This window comes from Pagrus pagrus (assembly GCF_965226575.1).
Source record: "Pagrus pagrus genome assembly, chromosome: 21".
Classification (NCBI taxonomy): Eukaryota; Metazoa; Chordata; class Actinopteri; order Spariformes; family Sparidae; genus Pagrus; species Pagrus pagrus.
Genome location: NC_140208.1, coordinates 17,505,111 through 17,523,959, shown reverse-complemented (window position 1 = coordinate 17,523,959; position 18,849 = coordinate 17,505,111). Strand labels below are relative to the sequence as shown.

Genomic DNA, 18,849 nt, shown 5'->3' with positions numbered 1-18,849 from the left:
TTCCCTGATTAATTAATCAGAAACTACAGAGTGAATTATTAACCAGGCTTAGTATGTTGTGTTCACATATTATGCAATATACATGTTTTACGCTTTTAATTATGACAAAGAGATGTTGCAGAGGTCTTGTATGAGCATTCCTGAATTGCCTGTGATGTTTTATGCATGGCCCGGACCCGCGCTGCGGTGCCTTGTTTAAAGGCGGCGCTGAGAGAACAGTCCGTTCAGCCTCTCTGTGGTCCAGTGTGGGCTGACTTGGTGGAAAGCGTTGACCTTGTTTAGTTGCCAGCGTGTACCAACGCTGTCCACTCTCATTTAATTCAAGTGTACCACAGGATCAAATCAGCGCTCAGGTTGATGTTCCTGTTTAGTGTGGAGACTGGGGAGATTCTGTTTTTTTATATTTGCTTCATATGTGAAGCTAATAAAGCTTTTGTTTTCCTTGAAACACCCAAGGGCCAGAGATACATGCACACAGTGTTTGCTTGCAGTCTGCTTGTTATAAGTGTTGACTTGCCAATACAGCAGTTCATTATGCAACCAGCTTTTTTAGCCCGGGACTTCCATTACATGGCATCCCTGAACCACTCCTGTCTCTCGCTCTCTGTAAAGAAATAAAACCAGACACCCACAACAGGAATATGTATCACTGTAAACATACTTTAATTTTAGAATTTCAAGCAGGATCGAAGTCTCTGTCAAAAGCATTGATTTTCTGTTGGAAGAAAAAAGAAAGTGGTTGCTACCGTGGGGTGCAGATACTTTTACTTCTGAAAGTGTTTTTTGTTGCCAGGCAACATTTAGTTCTTCAGATGTACTATTTGGTGTGTTTTTTTTTTCTCTCCCCAAGAATTCAATGGTGTGAAGCTGGCAGCAAATTCACTGAGCAGTTGTGGAGACCCTGATGCTTATATGACTACTTTACGCTTCTCTTCCGTTGACGGCTCCCATCTCCTGCTTATCTGTACTCTCTGGGAAGTGACATTTAGCTGTGGCATGCATATTTACTGTATTTATGTATGTGTGGGTGTGCATGTATACACACTGTACATACAGTCTCTCTTTCTTCCATTACAGTGCATGAGCATTTATCTTCCCATAGAGGTACATTTCATGCACGTAACGGCAAGGCAAACATACGTTGCAGATAAGCGTGCATGTAGAAATGTCTTATCTTGCAGAGCCTTGCTCATGCGCAGGTACAGGGAGGGGGAGGAAACTAGGAAAGAGCAGTGTTGATATAGCTGGATGTAGCAGACAGATGTAAGAGGACAGAATCAGCCTTGTACCTGCATCAGTGTGCCACAGTAGTTTCTGCTCTGCCCTCTCCTTCCTCTCTGCAAACAAGAGACAGCACCTGGCCTCTTCAGCCCTCCTCTCTGTCGCCACGAGAAGATGAATGTGTCATGATGTCCATTAGTGTTATTACTGCTCTGACATCCATGAAAGCAGTCGGGGTGTCCCTTATTGTGTCGACATAGCTTGAAACCCACGCTGGCATGCACAGCCTAATCTGACACATCAGATTTACGTGGCCCGGCCGTGTCTATTTTACCCTGCACGCAGCAGAGTTTAGTTATCCACTCATACTGCCCTAAACTTACACACTTATCCACTACAAGGGGGGACAGTGAACCTCTTATCTACCCCCCCCCCCCGTTTTAAAAGTTCTCTCTGGCCACTCCTACCTGCATATCTTATACCAACTTTTTGGTAGGTTCGGAGAATATACTGTACCATAAGTATGCAGCCAAAGGCGGCTGATATGCCTCTGTAAATTGAATTTTTGGAGATATTGAAATTCTTTCTCGCCACCTTTCCACAGCTTTATTTGGATACCGGGTCATCCTAGTTACTGATTCAGCATGAGGGTACAACAACACACGTAAAAGTTTAATGAATAGTGTTAGATGAACTTACATTTTGTAAAGTTTAGGTGTGTCAGTGCTCACAAAACTTTTCGTGACACAGGAGTGTGCTTACAACATTCGGAGAGTTGTGGATTATTTTTCTTTTCAGAAAGTAAACTCTTGACTCACACCTATCACCTGGTAGGGCTGGAATTCTTGGCCATTACTGCAGAAACCTGGGTTTCATCCCAGTTGTCGGCAGCTTTTGGCTGTATTCACTGATGGGAAGCCAGTGAGGGATCGTTTCCTTGTTGCAAGTAAAAAATCAATCTTTGCACTCGTCTGTAAAGCCACCTACACCAGACACATGGCAACTTTTCTCTGAGTTGTTATTAGTTATAATGACAAATGTATGTTTTGTTTTGTTTTTTTTTATTAATGAAAGCAAAACTAATGAGCTCTGAATGTAATGTTGCAGACACTGTACACTGTAATTCCAACCTACCAATGACCAATGTTTTTCATAGTGCTTGTTGTTGTGTTTTATCTCTTTTATATCTGTTATGGATATTATTGTCTGCCTTACTGCAAGCCAATTTTCAAATTAGAGGTAGAGCAATCTTTAATTTCGTCATTTTTTCAAAAGCATTTCTGGTAGTACAAGTGTAAATGTCACTGCCCCTGGGTAAGCGGCTTGTTGAAAACAAATGTGAGAAATCCCTTTGGGCGTCATATATGAGCAATTAACAAACTAGCAATAATTTCATTGCACCCTTGATTAATGAATTTGAACCAACAACAGCCTTGGGTTACCAGTGCTTTAATTGTGGCTTATGTTTTAACATCATGTTTACTACATGCAGTATATATTAAATTGTGTCCCTTCATTTGTCTTCTTCCAATTGATGCTTGTTCTGCAGTCATTTAGCCCTATTCAGAGTTCATTCTTGTCGAAAGAATCACATTTGTTTTTTTTTAAAAATCAACTAAATCCACTTGGGGGCTGGGATTTTAGAAAAGAGGAAGCAGTAGTTGCAAAAAAAGAAAAACCTTGGCCTCCTACAGCAGCTGTTTGTTCCAGTCCCAAGCACCGGAGAGTAAAACGGAACATTGCCCAGCCTTTGTTCTGAGCCTGGCTGGACACCGATTAGCCATGCTAACACCGGCCATGTGGCTTTGTGCCTCTGCTTCCAGAGTCGCTCAGCGGGGGAAAACTAAAAGCTCAAATGGATGATTTTTTTTTGTCCAACATCAGCAACCAAATGACAAAATAAACACAAATATTGAGGTGTGTAAATCCTCGAGAACGCATGTTTTTTGTGTGGAGCATCGCTCGTCATGGGATACACAGGATTTGGAGGCCCTGTCATTTGCAGCAAGTGTTGGTTTTAACTGCAAACATGCCGTATGAAGACAAATCACAGGGCACACCTATGCAGGATTTGATCGTAGCACAGTAACAAGACATAACCATTCACAGGTCTTAAAGCCACAATTTGCAACTTGTTGCCTCGAGGCAGCATGTGTTTGTAAGACCCACCATCCTCCCTCTGCGCTGGACAACCTACACCTTCATAAATGTCCTTCTTGATGAAGTAACTTGAAACATCATTTGGCCTGCGGCTGACAGAAGCAGCATATATACGGCCATTGAAGAAATTGTCTGTCTACTTAATATAATTGATATACTGTATATTACTTTGCTGGTCTTTAGTTATGTCATGCTTTCTGCCATCATTAATGGTTCTACATGTGACTGCTACAGTTCTAACTTAGATGTCTGCAACCCAGTTTATTCATCCCGCCCACAATCAATATTGTACAACCATAAAAGAATCAATATCAACAAAATTAGAGTTGTTGAACATTGCAAAGAGATAGAATTAAAAGAACAAGTGTTTTTTTCCACCAAGTTCTATCCTATTTGCGTAGTTTTTAGTAATTAGTTGAAAAAACAATTGTACTTACCAAGTTAAAACAGAATTGTAAAACTACTACCCAGACAGCCTGTTATAAACATCCATCATAGTGCAGACCTTCCGCTCTGATCACTTGTGTTTGTGCACACAATGTTTGGGATTATTTTTGACATTTCAGGTTTGTTCACTTTCAATTGTACCTCATAAAACAGGTTTATATGATTTGGCTTTACTGCTGGTTTACAGCCAGTTTGATTGCTCGTGTTTCTTATAGCACTGTCGCTATGTCCCTGGGTCTCAGCAATGACTTTTGTGAGTTCAGTGTTAGAACAGCGGATAGAAACAATGGCTGAAACTACATCTGTGAGACACAGGTTGCAATAAATCAGAATTATAAGAACTACAATAGCGGAATTTTGGCCACTTAGGGACAGTGCTGTGAACACAACGCTGACATATTGTCACCTTTGAAGTGAATATGGCAAACTTTTCGACAAACAATCCAGCAAACACTTTTAGCATTTATTCACAATATTTGCTGTCTTTATTGTTCAGTCTCCACCAACTCCCGAGGGAAAAATGTTGCTCCCTTGTGTTCACCAGCTTGTCACTGTTTCTTAACGTAACATATGGTTGCTTTTTAGTGCTTTTTTCCCTCTAAACAGCTAACTGTTGCATCTGAAAATCTGGAAAGTTGTTAGCTGGAAAACTAAAACAGTCTGCTTAAAGAGGCTATAAAGCTCCATCTAGCTGAGGGGAACTACAGATTGGGCGCCAGTTCTTTCTAACCCGATCACATTACACATTACATAAAGTCATGCGATCCATTGCTGAAAAATCAATATTGATTGTAGCTGCTTTAATACATCCCATTGATTTACTTTAGTGTGATAAAAAGTTGCATGTTGCAGCTTTAACCTCAGCTTTTCCAAACACCATTTTATCCAGAACTGACTTGTTCTTCTCTCCTTCCGCGCTCTGTTTGTCTCTGTCCCTCTCTCTGTCTGCAGGATGCCAAGTTTGTGGAGGAGAGGAGGAAGCAGCTGCAGGGCTACCTTCGCATGGTGATGAACAAACTGATCCAGACACTGCCGGAGTTCACAGCCCGCCCCACCAAAGAGACCCTGCTGTCTCTGCTGCCTTTCTGTCTGTAAGTGGACACATGACACATACAAGCCTGTTCGATACAGCACTTAAGCCTTTGTGTGTCGATGCGTGCGTGGGTGTGAGAGACTCAGGCAGAAGATGCCAACACATGTGTGCAGGTGCAGGACTCCTGTCTGTGAAAGAATGATGAGATTTGAGTGGAGGAGTCCAAAGAGGAAAAGTCAGGGAACATGAGGAGAGAAATCAGGAAATTGTTCGTGATAGCATCAGATGGCGTTTTTTCGTTGTGTTTTTTGTCCACGGCAACTCAAATATTTGGACTCCTCTTTATTTACCTCTTTAAAAAAATGTAGAGCTGCGTTTTACCATTGCAGAAATCCCTTTGTATGCTCACATAACACCTAAACTGTCCAGTTTTTGGCAGTAGTTTGTATGTATTATACTAATTAAATCAACAAGATTTACAGAAAGTATCAGCTGCCAGGGCTGTTGTGCTAGTGGTTGTTACAGGATACAAAAAGAGAGGATTAATGTCACTGGAAATCCAAATCCCTTGTAAACAAACTTCACTGTCTCCCTGCGTTTTACACTTATACACATATTCACACATACAGCGTATATGTTCTCTCACATAAACACATTCACACAGTCTCAGACTAGCAAGTGTGAAAGTGCATGATGCCTCAGCTACCCACCTACCAACCAGGCTACATCTGAAAATGAGATATTCCAGTCATTTCCTGTCAATACTCACATCAGTTTCCACTTACTGCGATCATCAGCGAACGTGACCCGACGCGCTGTCTGACTGGAATGTCATTTCCTCTCTGGAGACATCTGAGTCATCGGGCTAAGGCAACAACAACAACAACCTAAATGACATAAACACAGGCCCTTCACTTTGTGGTCTCGTTTAAAGCCACCATGTGCAGATTTTTTTATGTGATCGGAGCATTTTTCACTGCACTGTGTGATGTTATTTTATAATGAATTCCCAGGACAAACTTCAAGATCTAAATAATTATACAAGATCATTTCGTAACCATGGTAACATGTTTGCACATCAGCATGGGATTGCAGAGATTTTCCCAGATACATCAGGAGGCAGAGAATTTAAACAGAGGTGTGCTGTTCTTCTGTCCACTCCATGTATACCGTATGCTATATCCTATTTCTACCTACTCTACATTAATTATGGCATATGAGGTCCAGTTGCAGTCTTACCTAATTATGCTTGTTATCAATAATTCCTTCATGAGTTAATGAGAGATCAGTTAACTCATTAGCTGCCTTAAAGTGCAGCATGACCTGCTGTCAGCAGTGACGAGAGAAGTACTGCTTAAGTAGATACAGCAATACCACAGTGAACAAATGATTACTAGCCCGAAAATATACTCCAAACTAACAAAAGTAAAAGTACTAATCATGCAAAATGACCTATATCTCAATCACATGTATTATATTAATGTAATGGAGTTTGTAGCATAAAATGGAAGTACAGTACAAGCACCTCAGAATTGTACTTAATCTCAGTAGTAGATAAGGTAGAGCAGTGCTCGGCTAAAACGAATATCCTATGTAGATAATTCACTTTTTACAAGTGCGTGTTTCATCGGAGTAAATTGTGTCAGTATCTGTACTTGTGTTGTGATAAAGGAAATCCTCATTGGGCAGCTGACTGAAGTCCATTCGTTCATGTTTATAAAAAACTTGTTCTATAAATAGTTCTCACTTGTGTGATCAAAAACATTGATCTGAATATCAATTCGGAGGCTGTGCTGTAAATAGTTTTCTGATGAACAGAAAATATAGCAACCTCTGATCAACCCATATCAATTTCAGGCTTAAAATAACAACTTCCTGTTAGTCCCACACACTTCAGCTTTAAGCCCCGCCCATTCTGAGTACAGATACAGATAATGGTGCACTCCCTCATTCTGAGTAAATGTACTTACCATCACTGGCCGTCAGACACAGGAATTAAAACTCCCTGCAGGTTCATGTAGCACTGATGGTGCAGGATGGCAGCACCAAAACTGTCCAATGAATGAATCGCCTGTCCAACTATATGACGTTTGGTTCTTTTGTAATAAGTCAGTTTGAACATGAAACCAGACCTGAATGCCAAAAAAAAGTATCTTTCTGTTTCTTAGACCAGACCAACTACAGACATGAAAGCAACCTAAGATGGGAACGTATCACCTTTCATAATGGCTCTGGTTTCCCAATGATCAGTGGATTTTTTGCAACATCACTGGAATAGAGACATGTATTCTATACAAAGACAGTCTGGGATTATCAGGGAACTTTAGAAATGCTATTTTTGACAGATTGACAAATGTGTGGCCAGTTGTCCGTGATTAGATCAACAGTCGTGGAGGCATTTAAAGACCCTGCACACCCACACTGTGTTTTTGTTTTTTGGCTGATTAGACCATTGTTCATGTTGAAGGAAGGTGGAACTTTGCTGAGGTTGAATTGAAATATGAATAGGAAATAGTGGCACCAAACCAGGGAAGCATCATTGCAATTATTTAAATATCTATATCTATATATCTATATCTATATATATATATATATATATATATAGATATGTGTGTGTGTGTGTGTGTGTGTGTGTGTGTGTGTGTGAGTGTATATATATATATGTATATACATATTTTCCATATTGTACTTAAGAATAGAACAATTAAAATTGAGAGGTTAGTCTCTGAAGGCAGCAGACAACATTGACCCAATGAAAACCTCCACAGACTGCTCATTATTTAGTCTGCTCTGAGAGGCCTAATAATCCTATCTGTCTTTCTCATATCTCGGAGCTGAAATAGAAACATTTCAATTGCACGTCTTTGAATGGCATGAAATATTGCCGTGCAGCAAAGTCTGTTTGAAACTTCTTGACATCACTTTCCTCTGTTCCTCCAGCACTGAATATTGTTACAATTACTTTGTGTTTTGGGGAGTCTGAATCCTGCTTATGTACCAATTACTTCTGAGTTTTATCCAAGGAACACAGCAGGTTAACCGTCAGTACACAGCAAAACAAAAGGAGATGCTGGCCAAACTCTTTTCTTTCACAAAAGCTGATGTTATGTGCCAGAGCTCCTCAGGAAAAGGTTAGCACTGAAGGGGAGATGATGCAACAGAGAAACAACCACAGCAACCTGCGGAGAAAGTTGATCCGTACATCAAGTTAACAAGTTTGCACAGCAACATCTTGAGCATAACGTGTTGCACAGAGCCTGCAAACCTGTCAGAGTTTGATGAAACTTTATGGTGACGGCTGACAGAGAGTTGATAGTAAATGACTTTTACTTGCATACGCAGGTCTGTCTCGGCCTGCTGTGATCTGTGCTGACACTGGAATTCTCACCACCACGAGTCGATGGAATTGCAGCCGACATTGGATCAACACCGATCAGCATACCATAATAAACCTGTCTCATGTGTGTGCTAAGGCATACAGTACTCTCTAGTTTCTAGCCGGTGTTGTCATGATGTTTAATGGGTTAACATGATGTTACTGTCTAATCCAGATTCCGTAACTGCCTGCTCAGTTGGCGTGATCAAACCTGCGCTGGTCTAACATCTTCGGTTGAAAGCCTGATTAGTCTGCTCATTAAGTTGATGAGGGGGGAGGGAACGTACGTGGAGAGGATGCTGAAGTAAGCGAGAATACTGTTTGGCCCTAAATGGAAACCATACGTTAGTTGATCACGTAACAACCGTGACTGATCCAATTAGTAAAAAATTTAACATTGAGGGCGCAGAAATTAACGGCTAACGTGGTAAATTCAGCATATTGTTCATATCCACAGCTCATTTCCACCGTATAAATGGACATTAATGGACTAAACATCATATGTTCTTTCACAGAATGTTCACTTTTACCGTGAACATTCCCAATTTAATCTGTGCCCACAGATAAGGTAGTATTGCTAGCTAATTATCCTCTGGATCTCCATGATGTCACCATACTTTGTTGCTGGCAGATTTGTGACACAATGGCAAAGCCCTCATGAGGGTGGTGAGACTCAAACAAGAGATGACAGATGTTCTGGTGCATTGAGAGAATTCGAGGCCAGCGTAGATAGAAAATGACAGGAAGCAGATTACTAAGAAAGATGAAGTGAAGGAGACGGCAGAAAATGGAGGGAGAGAAAGCCTGTCTGAGGAGGAGACAAAAGAAAGAGGGGGATGACAAATTGGGTTTCAGCACTCAAGATCTCCCGCTGGGGCGCTCGGTGCTCAAACACCAGATGGATCTCAAAACCCCTTAATGATGCTGCACTGACCTATTCGCCTGATGAAAATAGGATGTAGTAACTGGCAGTGTCATGAATTATTATGTACTTTTCAGTGACAAATATCCTGTTACAAAGTCAGAGAAAAATGTCAGCTTGAAGTTGAGTCATTCAAAAAAAAAAAGGGTTCCCACTGCTTTGACTTACTTGTGCAGTAGTTTGACAAAGGCGCTGACACCAGACGTTGGTATTTGATCGCACTGATCCCTTACAGACGAGATCAAAGATAAAGTGGATGACTTCTTGTGTTTTCAGAGGATCAAGTAACTGCTCCCAGGAGAAATGGAGGAGTGTTCAGTATAGTAGGGTATAGGGTTGGGATTGATTTGTAAAACTGGTTTGTGAGTATTTTTTGTAATTGTTATCAGCGATGCTAGCAGAATGGCTGGTAACGATGGCTGTGTCAGTCAGTAGATCCAATGCGAAGTCACCCTAGTGACTGCCTGGCCTTTCTGCACCACCATCAAGTCAAAATATTCACTTGTTCAGAAAAATATCTCAACCTCTAATTCAACAGCTCTTCATATGCCCTTCAAAATGGATTTGAATTATGTTGATGATCCCTTGTCAATTTTTTGGGTGAAAACTAATGATCTCACCGTCAGCCTAAATACAGACTCTATACATGGTCAATATAATGCCTGTTAAAGATCAGCATGCAGGCCTGTAATTTGCTATATGCATATTATGCGGTTGCGTAGGGCCCCTGAAGCCACCATGGGGCCCACACAACAGTGTAGTGATGATTTTCTTATTCCTTCACAAATACTAAATATAAACATTCAAATGAAAATACAGCATCTGTCTCATTGATATGCATTTGGCAGATATAATGCAGATTCTGTAAATCCTGTAAGTCTCCAGGAGTCTCTTGATGTAGGGGTGCCCCACTGTTTTCCATTTATTATCATTTTCTGTTGGTTTAAATTGCTGAGGTCAACTTAGGATGTCAAACTTGAATCTGAGAGTTTGAAAAAGAAGTTCTTCACAGATCTAGTCTCTTTTCACCTTAAATGTTTAATGCATTCGCTCAAGGGTTTGGAGTCCATAGTGAGGTGAGAAGCGTCTTTCTCATAACTAATTCACTAGACGAACCTGTGGGTTAGCAGCTAGTTTGACGATGTTAGTGCTCGATGGCTAACACACTGATACGTACAGGTCGCTTTGTGCCTCTTCACGCTCTCTTCACTTCTTTGGACCTTGCTACAATTTTCCTCACTTATCTAGAATAGCGGGAAAGAGCATGGTCAAAACTCTCCCTAGATTTGCCACCACTTAGTATGCAGCTGGGCTGCAACAGTTGAATGGTTTACACAGAACACAAAGTACACACACGCTCAGTCTGGGTTATGGCCTTACTGACCTGTCACCTCAGAAAAAAGCGTTGCTTTGTCTCACTGTCGAGAGCAGTTTGAGGCCGCATGATGTCAGAATGACCTGGGACAATTCATTTGTGCCTACCTGTACACATGCATGTTGGTTTTTAACCAACATAGTGAGGACATTTTTGCAAAGTGTGGACATTTTGGTTGTTCCTCAAAAAAGGATAAGTCTTGCTTTTTATAGTTAGGCTAGAAATAGGTTTAAGATAGGGTTAGGTGATTAGATGTGTTGTAAGGTGAAGGTAAGGGGCTCGAGAATGCATTATGTCAATGAGGGTCCTCATAAGTATAGAGGTCCGTGTATGGTAGGTTGTGAGAGAGAGAGAATGGAAGCGTAGATATAATCAGACTGTTCTGTTCGCTGTCCCAGGCATTTTGCTGTCAGACAATCAATTTAATGCGTGCTTGTTTTTCTGTACCCGTTTACTCTAATTATCCTACTTTGCAGTCACATTATTAATATTCCAACAGTGCCTGGGAAAGTTATTATGCTGCACAAGTCAATATCATGTCCAAATGGGGGACAAGCACATGCTGAGAGTCAGAGAAAAAAAATCTATAAGCCTAATTAATTTAGCACATTTAGCTACTTTAGCCAGATTGATATGAATAAATGAGATGGCATGCAGTCTCAGCTCTGCATGCTGCTCCCAATTTAGTGTGATTTTTGCTGATTTTACTCCCCATCGCATCGCTGTTTGGCTAAGCTCGGTCAAATTCCAAGTTGTGTGACTGGACTTGATTGAGCTTGCCTGGTGCTGTGGAGATATGGGACTAAGTGGTACTTGAGCCACCGCTAAATGTACACTCTGTGCCAAAGGGAAAAAGGAATAACGCTGGAAATATTAACAAAGTTCAGGCTGTTCTCAGATTGGCCGGTCACACCGTCCCCTCCGCGCTGTTTGATCTTGATGGTTACGACAGGGACGCTTAGCAGCCATACATTTTTCATACCTAAGTTTGAATCTCAACTTGCGCTTACAGGGCCACGCTGCAACTGTCTATTCCGTGTCTCGGCCTACTTTAACACGACAGAGCCTCTCAGCCCTGGCACTGTGCTGCTTTTTTAGGCCCTGCTGCCTCACATACAAGCATATGGCTCACAGTGACAATTTCAGCAACAGCACCTCACCACGAGTGCGTTTATTTTTAGCACGTGTTGTCCGAATGGGAATCAAACTCCTAACGCAGGACCACCCAGATGTCCCAGATAACCTTAATCACAGCTCTGTAGCAGCTGGGGTGTGTAATTAAAGAGGCCAGTCGGACATCAACAGAGAAATGCCCTCTGCCTTTTTGCTGTTTTGAATATTTATTGAAAATCCCTTCGTCGAAGAAGCACTTGAACTCACCACTCCTATTACAGAATCACTGGAGCATCACAGGCAGCAGGTGAGAGGTCACTGTCTTGGGGATGAAATGCTTCAGAAGTCTCCGACGAGAAAGCATTTAACTCCAGGCGTTCGGTCCCTGCTTTTCATTTCCTGCCTTTGACAAGTGCCTCTCATTCATCCTCATCGCTATCAGATAAGACGAGGGATCAGGGGTTCATGTGTAGTGAAGACGGTCGGCAGGGTAACTAAGGCGATGATGTCATCAAGTGGCCGAGCTTATTTCCTCCCGGGTAATAAGGAGCCTTAACATCATCATAAGATCCGAAATTACTATAATTTGGTTCCTGCTGTCACAAATAATGGCTTCCGGTGGCGAGGGCAGAAGTGATTAGGTTTTTAGATGATGAAAAAAACAAAACATAACAACAGCTAAACTGAAAGATTAATCCCTTATGACTACATTAAAGTGAAAATGATGCCTGTCACGATGTGGACTGTACTCAGTCATGATACTCATCATTTAAAGAGTTTGACAGTGGTGTCTTGTTTTAGCCTTTCCAAAACCTAAAAGAAAAGAAATTAAGAGAAAAGCAACAGAATTATTTTTATTTTATTTTATTATTATTATTTTATTTCGAATATGCAAATAGTACAAGGTTTCCTGATTGCTACTAAGCAAATGACATATTCGAAAAGGAGTGAGAAGAAGTATAGCTTGTTAGCTCTCACCCCTTTGTCTAGATAAAAATTATATATATATATATACATACACACACATACATCCATACACCCACATATACACATACACATATATACACATACATATACAGTAATTGAATGAAACAATCTGTTTGTAGCTTCTCCAACAGAAGCTACAAACATTGGCCTGCAAACTCACTCACTACCCACTAGGACTGTACTGAATAGTTTGATGCTTCAGAGTTTCATTCATAACTTTGGCATTCACTTCTAAATCAACATTTAAATGCTGCCCAGTTTATTTGTTTTATTATTTCTTTTCACATGCTAATTCATTCTGTTTAAACCTGGTATTTCTGCACAGTTGCAGATAAATCCAAAGATTTCCAATAACCCCAGAGTGTTGTGAAACCAAGAGCCAGAATTTATTGAAAAAAAGAACGATGTAATCAATTCCTGAATGCACAACATCTGATGAAATATTCTGTTTCAATCCATCTCTGTTTGTGTTTAGCCTCTCAAAAACAGCATTTTCTTTGCAGTCAAAAGAAGAGTTCGCTCTCCTCCCTGCAGCACACAAAGGGAGGCACACACTCGTACTAAAGGGGGGCGGGGCTAGCAGCATCTAAAAGCACCATTTATATAAGCACAATAACAAGAAGTGTATCTCGGCTCTAACGCTAATATAGCAAATCATGAAGTCTTTACAAAAAAGCATTATGTCTCTGCAACTGCATATTGACCATAGATAGAGAAGAAATCACCAGTTTGGTTGTATTCATTAAAGAAAGTTAATTCAATTGCTAATTTAATCCAATGAATCACTTTATTTCAAATGAAGATTTTGTTTGAAGGTTGTTACTTTCTATTTAATGTGATCATGTAATGAACTATGATGAAAGACATACGTAGATTCATTTGAAAACCTCATTAGAAGCTTCGAATGTAAAACAACAACAACAACTAGTAACATAGCTTTATTTCTAATGCCAAAGTCCATTTCACATGCAGCAAATCAAAAGGGAGGCTACAGTCTGTTAGAGGCATTTCCATGTTGCTTCTCTCTATCAGCAATTAATGTCGAATAATTGAGATTCAGCTTATTTGGTTCATGAAAGTGTCTCTGCTTGCTTTTTTTTGACTAATGTCGGGTTTTGCTAGGAAAAAGTCCTCTGGCAGAGGGGAAATGATGCATTTAAATCTCCAGATGCAGCATCAGTGGTTTATTGGAATAATAAACTTGGTAATAAAATTCACCAGATGTTCATTTAACATCCATGTCTCTTGACTTCTCCTTCCTGCTGTCTCCTCTCATCTAGAGACACACCCCAGGCCAACGATGGAGGAGCCAAGACCCCCAGGTCCAAAACTTCATCCCGGTTCCCCAGACTGGGCCGCAACCGCAACCAGGAGGCCAGACCTGAACCCCAGAGTGGCGATCTTTAACCCCAGAGCCTTTGGACTATTAATTTCTCACTGTAGAGGCAACTGTAAGGACAACTTAGACTGGAACGTGGCAGACTGGCTCACAGTGTGTGATGACATTAAGGGCATCTGATGGACCTTCAAAGCCTTACAGAAACAATGCCTCAGCTGAGGAGGGGAGATGGATGCGTTCACGTCGTAGGCCTCTCCAGGAGATATGTAAATGTTTCTGTTCATTGAGTAAAGGATGAATGACTCCCCCGAGGCCGCCTATCGATGGACCCAGTCATACAGCACCTCTTACCTCACCGAGAGACCAAAAGACTCTCTGTAAACTGCACATGAACTAGCCTGGACCGCTCTACTCTCAAACACAATGAGATGATGGGCACGTGTTTTTTTTTTTTTCTTACTCTACTCAGTTTTGTAGTGACAGTGTATCATGGTCACAGTGCCTACAGTGTTTTGTAGCTGCTTTCCTGCTCTGGGACAGGTGTGTAGAGAGGTAAAGAGGGTGCAGATTAAAGTGTCCTCATGGGGAATGAACAATGTTTTTCAGCTAATGTGTCAGCGTCATTGTGCCATTGCATTTTAGACGACGACAATCTCTGGCGTGGACCACCAGGCAACGAGCATTCCTTTTTCCTACTTCTGTTATATTATTACCATTATTACAGATTATCTGCAGGAAGTGTAACATATCTCAATATCACCAGGGATGCAATCATTATCAGAATATCTTTTTAAATTCCGTATAATGATCATATTAGAGGATTAGGGTTAAGCTCCAGTGATAAAACCAAAATCTCTTAGGGACTGTATGAAAATTATTGGGGTGGAGAGAAGGGTTGAATCTTATTTTTCACTTTTTTGAAAAGGCAAGACTCTCCCCAGCAAAATTTACATTTTCTTTGGATCCATCCTCCTCACTTACAGTAGTAGAAAACCTTTCCCAATATCTCAAAATACAGTGCTGAGTTAGTACGACTCGTTTTCACCATTAGCAAATAAAAGAGGCAAAGTTTGAGGAATTGAAGTCACATTTAAAGGAGACCCATGTACTGTAAACAATCTTAAAAGTTTAAAGTCCACACCAACAGAAACTCCTCTCTCCCACAGAAAACAATGCTCCTGAAATGCCTCGTCAGTAGTCTAACCCTAACCCTTTAATTCTGTGACTTTGTGACATCATGCTACGTTGCCATGTCACACATTTGAATATTTAGTGCCTATCGGCTAGTTTGGCATGTACAAAGTAATTTAGCACAGCTGCTCTGTTGTTGTTGGTGCTGGATCAGGCATGTGGGAGCTGACCAATCAGAGCAGGTATTCAGGGGGGCTTAAAGAGACAGGAGCTAAAACAAAGCATTGCAGACAGAGGGCGAATACAGAGCTGCAGGACTGGACAGTATGAGAAAACTGATGTGTCTTTTGAGCATTAGAGCATGTAAACCTATTCTAGCAGTAACCCAAAATAAAATTATGAACCTGAAAATGATTATGATATGTCTACTTTAAACCCCCAAACATAACAAATTTCAGTTTTCAAGCTCCACTGTTTTACAATACAAATACATTTATACGAGTTGTTTATTTTTTGTTTTTTGTTTTTTATTATCTCACAAGGAAATGCTGAAATATAAAATACCATTTATAAAAGGGTCTTTTATAAAGTCTCTGTCAACCCTCCTTTCAGCAAAAAGATAGAATACATCACCCTGCCCCTTTTTTTTTTTAACCTCCCCTCCCCACTAATAATTTTTGGACGGTCCCTAATTGAAAAGGTCATATATAAGCATACATTTTAGCTGTTTCCTCACAAAAAAAATATATTCCTCATATCCACGTCTTAGGTCAGATTCAAATACCTGCTGTGATGTGTTTCTTTGAGCAGAAAGAAGGAAACAAACAAGTTAACCATTCAAATAGATGGGTGAGCTGTGTTTCTACTATATCCTGTGAACAAGGGTCTTCATCAGAGGTCGACTGGCTGTACTGAAAAACTCAATGTTTAAAGATTGTTTAACTAATGTGTCTTAGCAGGATTTAATGCAGCGTTATGTTGCAAATGAATGTTTTAACGACGACTAAACACTTGAAGAAGAGCTGCTTGTTAGAGTGCACGGAAAGGGCTGCTGAGCATCAAGTGTGTGTAAAACAGAAGCTCATGCATATGTATGGTTTACCCAAGAGTAGTCAGAGACTATGTTCAAACGAGGAGCGATTGTGTCGGAAGGGTTTTGGAAAAAACGAATCAAAGGGTCGGCTCGCAGAACGGTAAACACTGTTCACCGTCTATTAGGGGAGGCGAACAAACAAACAAGGCATGTGGTTTTTAATTAAGTTGTTATTCTTACACAGAAGTGACCCTCACAAGTATCCGACTACTGGTGAACACCGCACACTTGTTAGGGGATTCTCACAGGGATGCTGTCAAATAAAGGTTTTTTTTAATGAGAATACGTCTGAGGTCAACACGTGGTGATCTGTCTATTAAAAAAATGAATCGGAAAGGAAACACCATATAGTATCAACATGGATTTCTTTTGTTCTTTTTATAACACACTCCACTGCTGTGATGCAGTAAAACAGCAGAGTTGGGGATATTTTAAGTGTAGCACTGCCTTGAATGCATTTTAATCAGCCCACGGCATCTTACCGAATCCTGTACCGCTGAAGAACATACAGTAGTCTCTCCATTATAACCAACAGCCTTTTCATAGACGTCTCTTTTACAACCAAGCTTGGGGTCAGTGTGTCTCTGGGACCACTGGTGGGTCTAACATCCCTGCACAATTATCCATAGTGTATTGGTAATGTACTGTAATTATGCACATTGGAGTTTTTGACCACTTGTAGCGCCATGGAGCAATGTTTGTATGTGTGGGTCACCATTTTGATTCTGTGATTCACGAGCACACGGGACTCATTCTACACTCTCTTGTTGCTTGTTTCATGTTGGTCTGCTGGGTGGAGGTAACGTGCAAAGAGTGGAGAAGAGGCCTGCTAGCTAGCAAACATGGATGTAGACAATGAAGGGGTTTAAAGGTATAGTATGCAGGATTTGTAAAGGCTCATACAAATATAATTCTACGCAACCATCACTAGAAGTATGTGGCGGTGTTTGTAACTGCAGAGACCCTGCCTTTACTTTTATTAGTATTTGTGTTGTGTTCGGGACATTTTTGTGTGATTCTTGAGAAAGATTGGAGTCATCAACTATTTTTCATCTTTGAATGGTGTGTTTACAAGCAGCAACCCACAAATCCCGCATAGTATGCCCTTCAAAGATTAAAGGTGCAATATGTAAAACTTGGCCACTAACTGCTTACTCGCAAAGGATCTTTGGACCAGAATGGGCCAGGGCTAGCTGGTTAGCATGCTAAACATGCATTTCAACAGAATACAGAGAAGTCATCACATCAAAACTGTTATTCCCTCACATTCTGTTGATAATTATATTTTAGATTAGTTTTGAATCAACCCACGTTCTTACATATTGCACCTTGAAAATAATGAGCTTTGCAAATGTTTTATTTGGAAGGAAATGCATATAATACTTTTTTTTTATTTTGGTGAGTTACAATGAAATTGAAATGAACTGAAAACTTTACAGAGAAGCTGAAACTTTCTGTTTCTGATCAGGATTGTTTCGCTAAAATCAAAATGAGGTTTCTTCTATGGTTTGAAGCTCTGAATGCTAAAAAATAACACTCAGGTGCTGTTGAGATTACACAAGTGCAAGCCAGCAGCCGTGTTTCCACCACAGCAACTTTCCCCAGGGACTCAGAACCTTTGGAGAAACTCTTTCCACCGCAAGGGACCAGGGTCTAAATTTTAGAAATTTTATTTCAGCCATTTTCAACCAGCAGCAGCCATTAATTGTGCTCTGACAGATCAACTTGTAGTAACAGAAGAAAGTGTGCGGCAGATGGAGTCCGGATCGTGTTGGTTTTTTTTGTCGCGCTCAAAAATGACCATTGTAAAAACCATGTCGCCGTTTCATATTTCAGCAGACCAATTTGCCTAATCTCTGTGGTGGGAATGCAGAGAAAAACACGCCGATCAAACCTTTTAGTATTCGAAAAAGTAGTTCCTGGGACACAAAGTTCCTTGGATGGAAACACGGCTGATAAAAACAAGCATAACAGTAAACAAGAGGCCAGCGCTGTGCAGAGAGTTCCTGGCGGCCATGCAGGTTTACTGCTCTATCTTGGGGTAAAGAGGTTTTCACATTATGATCACAAGCTCTTTTAAATGGCTTCATCTCCTTCCCTCAGAAAGCACCATACGCTGGATGAATTGAATCTCACTGTACTTTGAGGCTGCAATCAGAGCGACGATAAGCAAAGGAAGCGGGTTTAGTTTATTGAGACGCAGCCAAAGTGTTCTCTTGCAGTATACAATGTCTGTTCTTGCATACTTTTCTGTCCTTGCCTTAGTCAGCAGTCAGGCCTTATCTGTCAGTATCACAGTAACGAGGGGCTCAACAATAAAGTACAGCGTGTACAGAATACCAACGCCTCTGTGTCTGTGCTGCCATTGTTAACCTTGTTGTTCGTATCTGTGGATGAGGGCAAAAGGTCGTCGCACAATCCTGCTGCAACAGTAAGCTTTTCGCTGTCGATTCATGTCAGCGTACGTTTATGCATTCATGCGTGTGTAGGAACATACAATAGGTGTGTACAGTCTCATTTGAATACATAAGGTAGGTGCACGTGTTTATATGGAGAGATGAACACATCAGCGCCTGCATTATATTCTGCATATGAGCTGTGTGCATAAATGGATGGATAGATAATGTGAAATCCATCTTTCCGAGCATCTGC

At 40.8% G+C, this 18,849-nt stretch overlaps 1 protein-coding gene across 1 annotated transcript in view; it reads left to right on the top strand.

Moving 5' to 3' along the window:
* snx29 (sorting nexin 29) overlaps positions 1–18,522 on the top strand; it is a 145,959-nt gene extending 127,437 nt beyond the window's left edge. The window contains exons 20-21 of the mRNA XM_084342164.1: positions 4,780–4,919; positions 13,915–18,522. Of these exons, the coding sequence (XP_084198290.1) occupies positions 4,780–4,919; positions 13,915–14,041 (267 nt within the window). The 3' untranslated portion in view covers positions 14,042–18,522. The remainder of the gene's footprint in view (positions 1–4,779; positions 4,920–13,914) is intronic.
* Positions 18,523–18,849: the final 327 nt, after the last annotated feature.